At 45.4% G+C, this 15,222-nt stretch overlaps 1 protein-coding gene across 1 annotated transcript in view; it reads right to left on the reverse strand.

Moving 5' to 3' along the window:
• LOC143834823 (semaphorin-4E-like) overlaps positions 1-15,222 on the reverse strand; it is a 64,956-nt gene that overhangs the window by 19,255 nt on the left and 30,479 nt on the right. Inside the window, exons 11-14 of the mRNA XM_077331640.1 lie at positions 14,248-14,470; positions 13,134-13,249; positions 5,772-5,938; positions 2,379-2,431 (exon numbers count right to left, since the gene is read on the reverse strand). Of these exons, the coding sequence (XP_077187755.1) occupies positions 2,379-2,431; positions 5,772-5,938; positions 13,134-13,249; positions 14,248-14,470 (559 nt within the window). The remainder of the gene's footprint in view (positions 1-2,378; positions 2,432-5,771; positions 5,939-13,133; positions 13,250-14,247; positions 14,471-15,222) is intronic.

Genomic DNA, 15,222 nt, shown 5'->3' on the forward strand with positions numbered 1-15,222 from the left:
CAAGGGAAAAGAGACTCACAAAAGCGCCAATGTGGTTACTCTTCCAGGTGCTCCTGGACTCTTCCTCTTTTCTCCTGCTTCAGACAGATTAACACGGCTACTCAGCTTGATAAAACTTTTATCTGTCAGAAATATTTTGAGAAGGGAGAGACAGCGGGGAAATTTCTGGCCTCAGGAGTAAATAAGCAAAAGGCTATGCGGATTGTGGAAAATGTATTTTGGGCTACTTAACTAGATGAAAGCATTCAAAATTTTAAAAATTTTTAAAGGAATTTGTGCACAAACAAAATGAAAATAGATGTTTTTGGAGGACATAAGCCTAATTTAATTTATAATTGATTAATTTTATTGTATATATAACATTGAATTTGATGTTTCCTGCCCTAGGCCAAGCAGGGAAGAACAGGGTATAAAAACAAAATAATACATGAACTAATGAGGAGACAGAGAAATTAGCAGAAATAATGATGTCACAAAAGATTGGCTGCCATGATTCGGAAGCTATGAATCCCCTGGATTAAATGGGTTATCCCCTGAATTTTTATATAGCCTTTCTGACATTGAAAATCCAAAAGCAAAAAATCAAACCAATTACATTCTAACATTACACTAAAGGTGGCATAAATAAGCTGCTTTTAAAATCTGCAAAAACACTGAGTAAAGCGGCACCATCCCCTCCCGTGATCTGGACACGATACTCCGTTTGATACAGCCCCAAATCCCATTTGCCTTTTTAGCCACTGAGTCACACTGCTGACTCATGTTCATTGGATGGTCTACTTAGACTCCTAGACCCTTTTCGCACATGCTACTGCCAAGACAAGTCTCCCCCATCCTATATTGGTGTATTTGGCCTTTCCTATCTAAATGAAGAATTTTACATTTGTCCCTATTGAACTTCATTTTATTCAGTTTAGCCTACTTCTCGATCCTATCAAGATCATCCTGTATCCTGTTGCTGTCTTCAGTTGGGTTTGCTACCTCTCCCAGTTTAGTATCATCTGCAAATTTAATTTTCCAAATCCTGATAAACTATGTCCACATCATTCCCCTGATCCAGCAAGATAGTCACTTTCTCGAAAAATGAGATAAGGTTGGTCTGACATGATTTGTTCTTGCGAAACCCATGCTGAGCCTTAGAAATCACAGCTCTCTGTTCCAGTTTAATGATGTGTTCCAAAACTTTGCCAAGCTGACGGGTTTATAGTTACCCAGATCCTCTTTTTTCCCTTTCTTGAAGATGGGGACAACATTTGCCCACCTCCAATCATCTGGCACCTCACCTGTTCTCCAAGAAGTGTCAAAAATAATGGACAGAGGCTCAAAGATGACATCTGCAAGTTCTTTTAGTACCCTTGGATGCATTTCATGTAGCCCAGAAGACCCATGAGGAAACAAAGTTTCATTTGAGGAAACAAAGTTTCATTTAAAGAAACTAGGTGTTTATGGACTGCCCCCACGGTGATCTCCCATCCCTCCTGTTTTGTTACATTTTTGCCACATTGAGCATTATTTCCCTCATAAGAGAAGACTGAGGAGAATTAGGAGGCAAGCAGTTCAGCCCTCTCTTCATCATCTGTTATAATTTCAACTTCTTGTCCTCGCAGTGGTCCTACCTGGGAGTTCTGCAATTCCTTAGTTTAAATTTTTAAGCAGGGGCTGGATAGCCATCTGACGGGGAGGCTGATTCTGTAAAGGTTCAAGGGGGTGGCAGGTGACAGTGGATGAGCGATAGGGATGTGAATGTCCTGCATAGTGCAGGGGGTTGGATTAGATGACCCAGGAGGTACCTTCCAACTCTATTATTCTAGGATTCTATGATTCTGTATTGGGACTCTTTTTTTGTGGAATGTTTGTTCCAGTTGAAATTGGCATCGGGACTTCATGGCAGTTTTCCACAAAGCAGGGAAAAGAGGAGCCCAGCTGAGTGAATCTGATGGAGGCTTTTCCTGTAGTCAGTGGACCTTTTGGGGAGTCATTGGAATTTGGGCTTTTGATAGCTGTTATTCTGGACTATTTCTGTGATTTAATGCTTCTTAATACGTGCTACGTATGAGATATGTGAGAGTCTCCGCTTACTGTTAGCTCTTCACAGTACTTTCCCCCTTTTTGGATTTTATGACCACATGTCCCGTTTATTTGTCTGCATTGGCAGCTGCAGCAGCTGCCTGCAGCACCTTTGCCCAGGTGGGGAACACCTTGCTCATGAATCCCAGTGATACGCCAGAGTTGCAACGCGTTATGCAATCCTCATTATGCAATCCTCACAGTGCTTTTAGCATGATGCTGATGCCTGGACCAAACTTTTATAGGCACGGCAACTGCTCAGTGCCTGCACACACACACACGCCCCATGAGGAAACAAAACAGTCTCCTACCCTCTGCAGGACACCGAGAGGCATCTCCGTCGCTGAGGCTCTGTATCAAATCCCTTGGGAAAAGAAAGGTTGGATCCGAATAAATACTTAATCGAGGCACTGAAAAAGCATTCAAAGCAGCACAACAGTTTCTCTGAACGCCTTCTTGTTCAGCCTTGAACGTTCTGGAACGATAATGGAAGGGGCTCATACAACATTCTCCAGTGGCGGGACTGGCAAACAAGACTCCGAAAGCACCATGCGCCTGAAGCATTTCTCTTAGGCTGGGGAGGGAGGCTTACAGCCGAGGAGCAAGACAGCATGTTTTGCATGCAAGACATTCCAGTCCCGCTGGGTTTCCCTGGAGTCTCCATTGAAAAGCAGCATGGCTCAGATTCGCTGCAGGAGGTTGACATTTTACAACTTAGGGAAATGTGGGGAACCTGCTCGCTTTCTAAATGTGAACTTAAAGGGCTGCTGAGGCAAGACAGCGCCGCTGGGCTCTTCCCTTTCTGCCTTGGAAGAGGGAAAATTAGCAGCAGTCCGGAGGGAAAGGAATTAAGGAGATCGGGGTAGAAGCGGAGTTGGAGAGTCAGACTGGGAAGCGCAGAGTCAAATCCCTATCCAACTCTGCAGCTCATTTGGTGACCTCTGTCTCTCTCTGCTAAACCTACCTCACAAGACAAAACGTGGAAGGGTACACCTACAAAAACTGCCTTGAGCTCCTTGAAGGAAGGGGGAGATAAACATGCAGTAGAGCAGGGATTCCCAACTGGGGTTGCCCCCACTCTGGGGGTCTGTGGAAGCTCCAGAGTGGGTCTGAGGCCTTTTCCCTCCTGCCTTCATGAACTCGGTTACAAGCTAGGGAACAGGTCACTTTCATAGCATGAGTGAGTTCTCTCATGGTTTCTGGGGGGCAGGGGGGGGAGCAGAGCCTGCACAATTACTCCCGCCTTAAACCACAGGGGTAGTGATGTCATTTCCATTGACATGTCACTCCTGGGGGGCATGGCAGGGAGGTGTGGCAAGCTGACATGGTTACTCAAAGCCTGAAAAGTCATTTCAGGGGCTCCTCCATGGTCCAAAGATTGAAAAAAGCTGCAAAAGATGGATGGGGCAAAGACGGGGTGGGGTGGCTACTTATCAAAAAGGCCTCCAGCAATACCACTGCCAGTGACACAGTCTGAAATGACATCACTGCAATGCAGGACACTCTATAATTCCCCCCAAGTTCTGTGGTTAAAACCACAGAGATAGGGGGGAAATCCTAGAGAGCCATGAGACATGGTGACACTATTTCCATTTATACAGTCCAAAGTGGGGTCCCAATGTTGCCAGATGCCAGTTTGGCCTATGCTCCATTTCTCTGCCACTGCTGTCCCCACCAATGGCTGGGGACAGCGTCAGAGAGCAGGAGTTTACTCATTGAAATGGGCAAACTTGCAGCCCTAGCTCCATAACAAGGGTGATCTTCTACCTGACTAGCTGTTTCCACACTAGTTATCTGCCCTTGCCACAGTGCTGTTAGGAAGCAGTTCCCCACCCCCCTGCTTCTCCACAGCATCAGGGTGTATTTGAGTTGCCCTCCCTTCTTCTCCTTCTCCTTCTCCTTCTTCTTCAGTCTATCTCAGTGATAGTTTGTGAAAGATTGCAATAAAGCCTGAATGGCTATCATGGGTGAGAAAGTTTGGATTTCCCTGCCCACATGGCCATCATTTCCCTTGACATTCAGTGGCCATTTATTCCCCAAAATCACTTGGCCATGGTGGGGGTGGGTGGGTAATTGAATAATATTGTTATAGCATCATAAGAACTGGATAATATTGTTATAGCATTATAAGAACAGGTGGGAAAGGTTTCTTGGATTACCACCTTTGTTTTTATAACAAAGGGATGTAATTGGAAAGGCTTATCTCTACAAGGAAAGGGGTGAGGATCAGGGGTGGCCAGACTGTAGCACTCCAGATGTCCTTGGACTCCAGATGGACCATGAGCCCCTAGCATGGCATCTGGAGTGCTACAGTTTGGCCACCCCTGGAGTAGAGAATTCAGAGAACCTGTATAACTATTCTTATGATGTTATATTACTATAACAATATATATTTTTTAAAAACTGAAAAGGCGCCACTGGTCTGGGGCAGTGTGTGTGTGGAGGGAAGACCACTGCCAGAGGGGCAGGAAAACTGTGGGGAAACATGCCATGTGGAAGGCCAACTGCCATTATGCTTTATTGGCAGCTGTTCCAGTGACGGGGAAACTACACAAGCGTGTCACCATATGGAAGCTTTCGCTGTAACCACTTCCTGCCTCTGCCTTTCTGCCTGCTTGTAGCCTTGGGTATAAATCGCTCTTCCAAACTGCATGTAACACTTCAAGTCTCTAGTGAAGTGAGCTCTAGATCACAAAAGCTTATGCATTCTTTTTTATTTTTATCTTTTGTATTTTCTTCCTTTATACTCCACCCTTCTCCCAAACAGGGAACGAAGGCGTCTTGTGCCATTCTTCTCTCCTCCAGTGTAGTATAGTGGTTAAAGCAGCCTTTCCCAGCTTTGTTACCATTGAGAAACCCCTGAAACGTTCTCCAGGCTTCAAGAAACCCCAGAAGTGGTGTGATCATGCAGAATAGGGTTGGGAAGCAGAGCTGTGGACACGCCCACCCGGGCCCCCTCTCCGTCCCACCCCCTCCAGGCCCATCATTGGCCATTTTGGGAGGAGAGGTGGGTCAACATGACCATATATGGTCATAACACCCAATAAATGTTTAATAAATTTTTAAAAATATGTAAAAAATAATTAACCCACCCATTCAGGAAACCTTTCCAGGGTCATCAAGAAACCCCAGGATTTTACAAAAACCTGGCTGAGAAAGCGTTAAAGAACAGCAGTCTCTAATCTGGAAAACTGGGTTTGATTCCCCAGTTTTCCACATCTAGCCAGCTGAGTGATCTTGGGCTTGTCACCTCAATAGGATTCTCTGCTGGAGGGAGAAGAAGGGAAAGAGGTTTGTGAGCTACTTTGGGACTCCTTCAGGTAGTGAAAAGTGGGATATTAAAAAATCCACTTCCTTTTTACCTTCACAACAACCCTGTGGGGTAGGTTAGGCTGAGAGTGTGTGACTGGCCCCAACTCACCCAGCAAGATTCCACGGTAGAGCAGGGAACCAAACCAGGATCCTAGTCCATTCCTCTAACTATGTGCCACTTTTTTACTGATGTGGTTGATTTCTCCCATGCTTTTCTATCCAGAGGGAACCCTAAAGTGGCATACATAGAATGACAACAGGCTAACATGATCACCGTGCTGGATTTGACTTTGCAGAGTTGTTGTTACCACAGTACCATGTGCATCAAACACTCAAAAAATGCCCTTTAAATGCCATTTTTATCTGTGCATCGGTGAGATCATGCTACTTACTGCAAACCCCGATGCTGGCCAGTCACTGCGATGCAGCTGCGAAGAAGCAGGGACCACGCGCAGTAAGGATCCCTTGCCAAGACACAATCGAAGCAGCATTGATACGAAGTGCAGGTCTCCAGGGGGAGCTGGACCAGTTGGGAGGCAGACCCTGCATACAACATGCCCTGGAAAGAACACAGCACCCAGCCGTTACGTTTCACCCCACTGCCCACCCCAAATGGGAAATATTGCAGTACAAATGGAGACAGCCCAAATGGGAAATGAGCAAGTTGAGAGAAAGAGAAGAGGACAGGGCTGTAACTGTTGTTCATTGAGTGGTCTTCTGTGCAGTCCCACATGGGTTCTGCAAAATCACAGGCCTGCCACAGAGACATAACTAGCCAGCTTATAAACTTCTAGAAGCTCCCAAGAGTGCTCATCCCTCTCCTTGCAAAGAGAGACTTCCCGGCCAAAGCCATGAAATGTGGGAGAGGTTAGCAGCAATCTCCCATCATTCCTGTCCCCTTACCACTTAGCGGAGGTAAACAGTAATCAGCAGCCCACAGCGGGGATAGAGGGTGACTGCACAGAAGTCCACTCAATGAACAACAGTTACAGGAAAGTGCAGCCTTGTTCTCATCTTTGTAGATTCTGTTCAGTCCTATATGGGAGATTAGCAAGATCACATATGTAATCATAGAATCATAGAATCAGAGTTGGAAGGGGCCATACAGGCCATCTAGTCCAACCTCAGAAGAATATGCCGCTTTTCTCTACCCGAATGAGTCTCAAAGCGGCTTACAGTCGCCTTCCCTTTCCTCTCCCCACAACAGACACCCTGTGGGGTGGGTGAGGCTGAGAGAGCCCTGAGATTACTGCTCGGTCAGAACAGTTTTATCAGTGCCGTGGCGAGCCCAGGGTCACCCAGCTGGCTGCATGTGGGGGAGTGCAGAATTGAACCCGGCATGTCTTTCCCACTGCTCTTTCCTTTACAGTGTCAACATCAAGAGAGTAAGCAAAGATGCCAGAGGTAGACCATGTAGCTGCTCTACAGATGTTGGACATCGCAAGTCCTGCTGCAAAGGCTGATGATGATGGCTTGAGCGCTCGTAGAGTGTGCCATCACCGGCAAGGGACAATCCAGCTTAGAAAACTTGTAAGGATGCAAAATGGCTTGAACAATTCATCTGGAAATTATTTCAGAACCACAGAATCGTAGAATTGGAAGGGGCCATACAGGCCATCTAGTCCAACCCCCTGCTCAACACAGGATCAGCTCAAAGCTTCCTAAAGCATCCAAGAAAAGTGTGTATCCAGCCTTTGCTTGAAGACTGCCAGAGGGGGGGAGCAGCCCTGCCTTGTTAACAGACAAAGAATGCCTTGTCTTTCCTGAAGTCTTTAGTCTTGTCTAAATAAAAAAGAACTGATCTACAGACATCCAACGTATGCATTTGTCTTTCAAATGTTGTGATTCTGAGTTAGGAAAAAACTCAGGTAATGCCAGACTCTGTCCCAAATGAAGCTTTGGTATCACCTTAGGCAGAAACTCAACGCTGGGGTGTAAATTGACCTTGTACCTGAAGATTTGAAGGAAGGGAGGTTCAGAGGAGAGTGCCGCCAACTCTCCCTCCTTATGCTCTGATGTTATAACAACGAGGAAAGCAGCTTTGTATGAGAAGAAAGACAAGTCTGCCGTAGCAATCAGTTCAAAAGATTTATGAGTAAGTACAGAAAGAATGAGTGACAAACTCCACTAAGGAACCACAGGGGACACAGGTGGAAATAATTTTAAATTTTGCCGCCAAATGCATCTGCCATCCTTGTCCAGGGGCATAGATTATTGCTTAGAACTGCTGAAAAAGCAGAGGCCGGTTGGGGCTGTTTAAAGAGATATATACGCCTCTCCTTCTGCACTTTATAAAGATGGCCAGTCTTTTTGGCTGAAGGAGGGGTGGAGGCTGGCATCTGCCAAGTGCACTCTAGCATCTCACTACTCTAAATCAAGGGGAGGGCCATGGGCCCTGTCTCAGGAGAATAAAGGATCTCCATGAGTAGGTCCTCCGATTTCTCCAGGTTGTCCCTATCCTGGAGCTTCAGGGCATTAACCATTCTAATTAACTGGTGAGAAGAGGACTTATTCCCATCCGTGGGAGAATGAGCTGTAGACTCTTCCACAACATCTGAAGGGAAAGAGTCATCACTGTCCCCTACACTGACTCAGCCTGGGAGTCTAAGTCCAATATCTTGTCTCCGTCGCCAGACTGATGTCGAGGCTGATCACCCTCTGAGTCACTGAACCTTGATGAGGAATGCGGCCTCACAGCATTGCCACGTTGACACCGATGTGTGGAGGGACGTCGCAGTGCTTCCCTGACAGCGGGGCGTCTCTACCCCATTGCTTCCCTCATTGGCACCCAAGACTCCGTAGACAACTCTGATGAGAGTTGTTGATGGTTTGATCACGTGGGAACTGCAATGTTAAAATCCGACATTGACGGCGACCGTTCAGGCAGCAACCTTGGCGATGAACACGGGTGGCGTGATGACAAAGACTCTGAGCGACGGTTGCTGACAGCCGGAGGCAGCGCAGCCAATCTTACCCCCAATTTCAGGTCCCTCAGCCACAATTGCTGGTGGCCATGCAGCTGAGTTGTCGCTGACATTGAAGGCTCCCCTCCCAGCAAACCATCTCCACACATCCCCAGCGACGCCCGGGCACACTCTTGACCCCAAGAGCCTCCTCTCAACTCCGACCCCATCCTCAGGGGGGAGAGGGGATGTTGCCACCCGCCCTTCCTAGTAAAGGTTGAGGCAGGGGATGGCTGCTCCCTGGATGGTGTCACAGCCCTCTTTCTCTTTTTGGATGATGCTCTTTGTGGCTCAGCAGCCTTCTCACTCCATGAGAGGCCCGTAGAGGGGCCCGAGGGGTCTGCTGCCATCAGAGATCTCTCCCACAGGGCTGCCTTCAATCAATCTTCTCGCTCTGTCATCCCTAGTCTTAGGGGTCAGCCTTTGACACAATGGGCAGTTGAGCACCCTTCTCCCAGACGGAGCCGACAAGCAGAGAGACTGGATTCAAGTGCTTAGCTGTGTTGGTCTGAAGCAGCACAATAAAATCAGAGCCCAGGAGCACCTTTAAGACCAACAAAGATTTATTCAAGGTGTGAGCTTTCACGTGCAAGCAAGTGTTTGTCAGTTTGAGCCATCTTGGCTCCACACTGTGAGCACTTTTTTAAAAGCCCTATATTAAACTCTTCATTTTCGCTATCTAGGTATTTATTTATTTTCTTACCATAGAAGGTGTCTGAGAGAAAGTAAGCAGAGCTAGCTCGCTAGTGTCCTTCTCCTGAAGCAGCAAAAAATGATGGAGGGGAGAGTGCTGCCTCCCCCCCCCCCCAAATCACGTGACTTTGGGTGGGAAGTCTCTCTTTGCAAGGGGAGGGATGAGCACTCTTGGGAGCTTCTAGAAGTTTATAAGCTGGCTAGTTATGTCTCTGTGGCAGGCCTGTGATTTCACAGAACCCATGTGGGACTGCACAGAAGACCACTCAATGAACAACAGTTACAGGGAAGTGCAGCCCTGTCCTCTTCTCTTTCTCTCAACTTGCTCATTTCCCATTTGGGCTGTCTCCATTTGTACTGCTTTATTTCCCATTCGGGGAAATTCCCATTCACAGGCCAAAGCAAGGAGAAGTGATAAGTATTACATTTGGGTAATAACAAGGTGATGCAAGATGGTGATACCAGCTTCATAGGAGTACATGTGAAAGGGAATTTCTGATGGACAATAAGTGGAATATGAGCCAACCAAGTGAGATCAGGCTGCACTGCAAGGAGCATAGAATCTAGAGCAAGGGAAATGAGAATACCGCTCTATTCTGCCTTCATTAGACCTCATTGGGAAGATGCTGTCCAGTTCTGGGCACTGCAGTTCAAGGAGGTGTTTAGAGGAGGGTGATTGGGAGAGTTGAGGGGCTGGATCCGTGCCTTACGAGGAGAGGCTGAGAGAGTTGGGTAGGTGTAGCTTGAGGAGAGGCTGAGAGAGTTGGGTAGGTGTAGCTTGAGGAAGAGGAGGGCAATAGCTACATTTAACTATGTAAAAGGCAGACATGTCAAAGAGGGGGCAACTTGTTTCCTGCAGCTTTTGAGACAAGGACTAGGAGTGAGGGGTTCAAATGATGGTAAAGAAGGTTCTGCTTAAATATTAGGAAGCATTTTCTGATGTTGAAAGCTGCTTGTAGATGGAATATACTGCCTTGGAGGGTGGTGGAATCTCGTTTTGTTGTTGTTGTTGGATTTCTTTACCTCCTCTCTCCCATTTGGGCTCAAGGTGGTTTACAACATGGTTAAAAGTACACAAGCAGTTTATTACATTTAATAAAAATTCTAAAAAATTTAAAAGTTAAACATTGACTCAGAAATTAATATTAAACAATTATCTAACTGCCCCCCCAACCCCAGCCACCATTTGACATTGCCTGCCTGTTGATTGTGACAGGTTACCTCTATCAGTAGGAGGGGGGGGGGAAGAGAGGAGAACTTGAGAGGAGCAGAGGGAGGCCCATATTTATATGACCACTCTGCAGTTTTCTGGAGATTCAAAGAATACCTGTCACAAGGATGTGATTTTTAGGTCCCCAAGAAGGTGGAGGGCTGGGGGTGTGGCCAAGATGTCCTGAGGGGACTGCAGTGCAATCACTGAAGCCTGACAGGGGGCAATTGTGGAAGCAATTGGCAGAAAAGAGGAGGGGTACGCAAACCCCACCTCACCTTTCTACCCAGGAAGTCCTAGGGAATTCTTGGGGCCGTCTCCAATCCTTTAGGGAGTATATCTCTCCGGATTACAGGCTGTCAGCGTTTTGGGTCAAGAGGACGACCGCCATATTCTATCTTGGACTTTTCTTTCTTTCTTTCTTTCTTTCTTTCTTTCTTTCTTTCTTTCTTTCTTTCTTTCTTTCTTTCTTTCTTTCTTTCTTTCTTTCTTTCTTTCTTTCTTTCTACTACGATTTACTGCAAATGAACGCTGTGAACTGAGGGGAGGACATCTGCCAAATTCCAAGATATCAAGATACCAATTAAAGTACAGAGGTGGCAAGTATTTCTCCGTTTTTTTGTTTCTCTTCCCCCCCCCCCCCCCTTTTGCTCTGCCTGAAGCCACCTCGTTATGAGGCAGGCTAATTCTCTTTCCTAAGCAGAAGAAGGACTTAAATCAACTCAAATTAATTAGCAATAGCTCTTACTGCAATTGTTTTGGTTTTCGGAGATAAGAGATAAGAGCCGTGGGTGGGAGGATCTCGCGAGAATTCTGCTCCAGTACGAGAATATCTGCTTTACTGACTTCAATACGTCACATGCCAGTGCCAGGAACGTCGGAGGTCAAAACAGACTGTTGCTTTCGCTTAGGACTGTGTAGGACCTCTACTGGCTATTTGCAAAATTGTCTGAGATTGGTTGCTGACTTGCAAACATGTCTATATTAAAAAGAATGGCTCATCTAATAGAGAAACAAACCCAAGATTTGAAAGCATTTACAGAAGGATTGCTTAAAAATATTTTCAAGGAGATCCAAGACGGCAAGGAAGAAGTCTCTAACAGGAATGATGGATCAATAACAGTGGCTGATGATAGCTCTAAACAAGGTGGAAAACCATCAGCAGAAGAGAAATTTGAAACTATGGAGATGGAAAAGGGGATGTCGGAGCCTTGCAGCCTAGATAAGGACACTCTTCTTAAAAAGACATACAGCCATTTCAAAGCAACAGTGCACAAGAACCAATCAAAAGATATATGGATCTGCAGTGAAAGTAATCGATTTAAAGGAGCTTCTCAGGAAAAAAAATGTATTGATATTGGAGTCCAGGAGGTGCAACTGCCTCAAGATTCATCGATGCATACTCTGCGGGAAAGAGTACAACTGCACTCTCTACGCCAAAGGCCAACTGGACAGAACACAAGTCTACGGGAACAACAAGATGTAGCAAGCCTCGATATGAGATCCCCTTAAGAAGACCAGGGAAGAGAAAGGAGAAGCAGTGGTCGAAATTCTTTCTCTTCTTTTTCTTTTCTTCTGTAGGCACATAGGCAATATAATCATAAGTGCCGGAAATATAAAACGGGGTTTCTCCCCCTTTATTTCTTCTTTATTAGTGTATTGCCATAGGGCCAAAGCTCATACTGTTCTGCAAAAAATGTTTAGCATTTAATTCAGATCTGAAAATATACCTGTCAGGATGGCTCTTGGAATGTGAAGTATGAAATGTTTTATAGATGTATGTGACACTAAAAGGGACTGTAAAAATTACTAAAAATTATGTTAACAAACGTTCGAAATGTGGTAACAAAGTAAGCCTCTTTTCCTATATATGGCGGAAATGTGAAAAAGCTTATAAGTTTGGGGCAATAGTCTATACCATTGTGTAGTCCACATGGGGTCTCAGATTTCCTATGTAAGCTGAATCTGTATTAAGGGAAAGGAGAAGCAATGACTGAAATCCTCTCGTTATTCTCTTGCACATTTTCAAGGCAATGTCACAAAAAAGTGGGGCTTTTCCTCTTCTTTCTCTTCTTTTTTACTAGGGTCAAGAAGTTAATGTGGGGTCTAAGATCTTCTAAGTAAGCTGAATCTGTATTATTAAATATATCTCCGCAGTGCCTTCCAGCCTAAAATTAAAGCTTAACTAAAAGGAGACACCTAATGGAGTGGGTTTAAGAATAATAGATGAAGACTATATTTCACTGCTCATTGTAAGTTTATACTATTATGTAGTTAGTGTGGTGTCCTAGATTTCCTATGCAAGCTGAATCTATATTTTTAAATATATCTCCGCAGTGACTCCCAGTCTAAACTTAAAGCATAACTAAAAGGAGGCACCTAATCGAGGAGGTGTAAATGTAACCAACGGAGACTTTATTTTACTATTTAACAACTTATACTTATATAACTTATACTTAAGTAGGCCTCTTTCCTTAAATGTGGTGGAAATGTGGATGGCTCTAAGATTGTGTTAAGTATAAATTGTTTTATAGGTGTTATATGGGACACCAAAATGACCGTTAAAATTGTTAAAAACGATGTAAACAAATGTTTGAAAGGTTGTAACAAAGTAGGCTTCTCTTTTTAAATGTGGTGGAAACGTGAAAAAGTTTATAAGCTTTGGGCAAAATTTCATACCATTGTGTAGTTAAGGTGGGGTCTTATATTTCCAAACGAAGACTATATTTTACTATTCTCTGTATTAATAACTTACATTGTCTCTATTCTATATTTCTATCTTTATGAAAATAAAAAATATATAATAAAAAAAAGAAGGTGGAGGGCTGGACTGGAGGGTACTTTCTGGTCTCTGCAGTTCTATGTGATTCTGAAAACAGATGTTATACCTTTTGGGGAACCAGCTTCAGGCTCTGCACAGGCTCCGGAGACGGAAAAAGCTGTATCTCTTCTATGATGATCATCTCCCTGCAGCAACTGAGAGCTTTATGTAAGTAGCCTCTGTCTGTACACAAACAAAGCGGACATTTCAAAATCCTGCAGAAAGGGAGTTGAGGTTAACTGGAATGGAATGCTGCCATCTCAGTTGTTGTGGCTTAATTGCAGTTTTTAAAAGACAGTTATTGGACCCTGAGAAAGATCTGCCTAGTATTTGGATGGGCGACCGCTGGGGAATTGCGTGGGTGCTATACAGAGGCAGGACCACCAAACCACCTGTTAGTCTGTTGCCTCAAAAAAACGACTGGGTTGCCCCAAAAGTCAGCTGCAACAACAGCAACACACACACACACACACACACACACACACAGTCCTGGACATGGCAAGGCTGGGCCAAGCAGCCAATGGGGAGCCGCACTTCGGGCGACTCTCCATTGGACGCTTGGCCCTGGAGTAACACTTGGAGAGCTCAGTTCGCGGCTCCTGATTGGGCCCTCCAAGTTTTTATCCCAGACAGAGCCCGCCCTTTCTCCTCCCCCTTCTATTTATTCCGCTCCGCAGGAGCGGTTAAAGATATATATATATATCTTTAAGAGATATATATATAAATTAATTAAATCCCACCCATTCAGGATACCCTTTCCAAGGCTGTCAAGAAATCCCAGGGTTTCACAAACCCTGGTAGAGAAAGTCTGTGTGCAATGACATCACATAATGTGCAATGACATCACACTAATTTAAATTATTATTTTACTTAAGAAAAGGGAGAAGACAGATCCTGGGACCACCTCTTACAGTATGTCCTCAGAAGTGTAAGTTATTTTATTCTGTTTACTGTAAACCACCTCTAGCCAGCATGGCTGGGAGTGACAGTTAATAAATTTAAATATTAATAAGAAATAAGAACTTTAGAATCTTCTAGTACCAACTAGGGTTGGCTTTGGCGTCCGAAGTGGCCGTTCGCACCCAAAGCAGCTAGCACCGCAGAGCACCTGCGTGTGTGCATCACCTGGCGCACCTGTGCCCCCCCACACACACACTGCAGTGGTGTGGAAACCCACTTACCTGTCCCTAGAAAAAAGATGTCGTAAGACGAGTTATCCAAGCCAATGGCTCGGTCTACTACGAGCCGTGTATATCTTGTGCCCCGTCTCAGCAACACTGGCCAGTGGTCGATCGAGGTCACAGTGCTGTCCAGCAAGGGTTGGTCTCTGGCAAACTGTAGAACTCTATCCGGCAAGTCAAGAGAAGAGTTGTATCCCTGACTGTGGCCAGAACGATCAATGCACTGGAAAAGAAGAGGCGGTGAGCACAATTGCAATACTCCCATTATCGAAAAACTTGTTGCCATCTGTAACCTCCAACATAGGCCTGGGGTGTGACCAGTCTCTGTTTTCAACCGGCAATGGCCACTTGCTTTGATAGTTTGAATGGGGGAGGGGAGGTCAGAGGAATCCAGGAAGCCCAAAATTAGCAGGTTTGGAGCAGGGAGAGAATGGCAGGCAGGACAGGAAATGACACACAATGGGGATGGGGAGGTATGGAAATCTGCACCCGCGCTCTCCCTGGGACCAGACCAAAACAGATTTGGGGAAACCAGCAGCAGAGTCAGAGTAAACCTGGAAGACCAGTGGAAATGTAACCGTGTTTACGTGAAACCAGATTTTTTCAAAAATTGTGAGTGGTTTGGGAGAGGGCCAGAACATGAGCTCCATGCAGAGGCAACTGCAGGCACAGCAGGGACACCACCATTATCTGGATATTATTTATTGTAGTCATTACTTCATTTATTCCCCCCCTTTCTCCACTATGGGGAGCCAAAATGGCTTCCTATCATTCTCGTCTCCTCAGTTTTATTCTCACAACAACCCAGCGAGGTAGGTTAGGTTGACTGTGTGTCACGGGGCCATGGTCAACCAGCAGTGAGTTTCCACAGCACAGTATGGATTCAAACCTGGGTCTCCCAGGCTAATTAATACTCCACACTGGGTTTAAAATTCATGATGCTGAAAATGGCGTGTTAAGATCAGACGCATTAGA

This window comes from Paroedura picta, chromosome 4 (assembly GCF_049243985.1).
Source record: "Paroedura picta isolate Pp20150507F chromosome 4, Ppicta_v3.0, whole genome shotgun sequence".
Taxonomy (NCBI): domain Eukaryota; kingdom Metazoa; phylum Chordata; class Lepidosauria; order Squamata; family Gekkonidae; genus Paroedura; species Paroedura picta.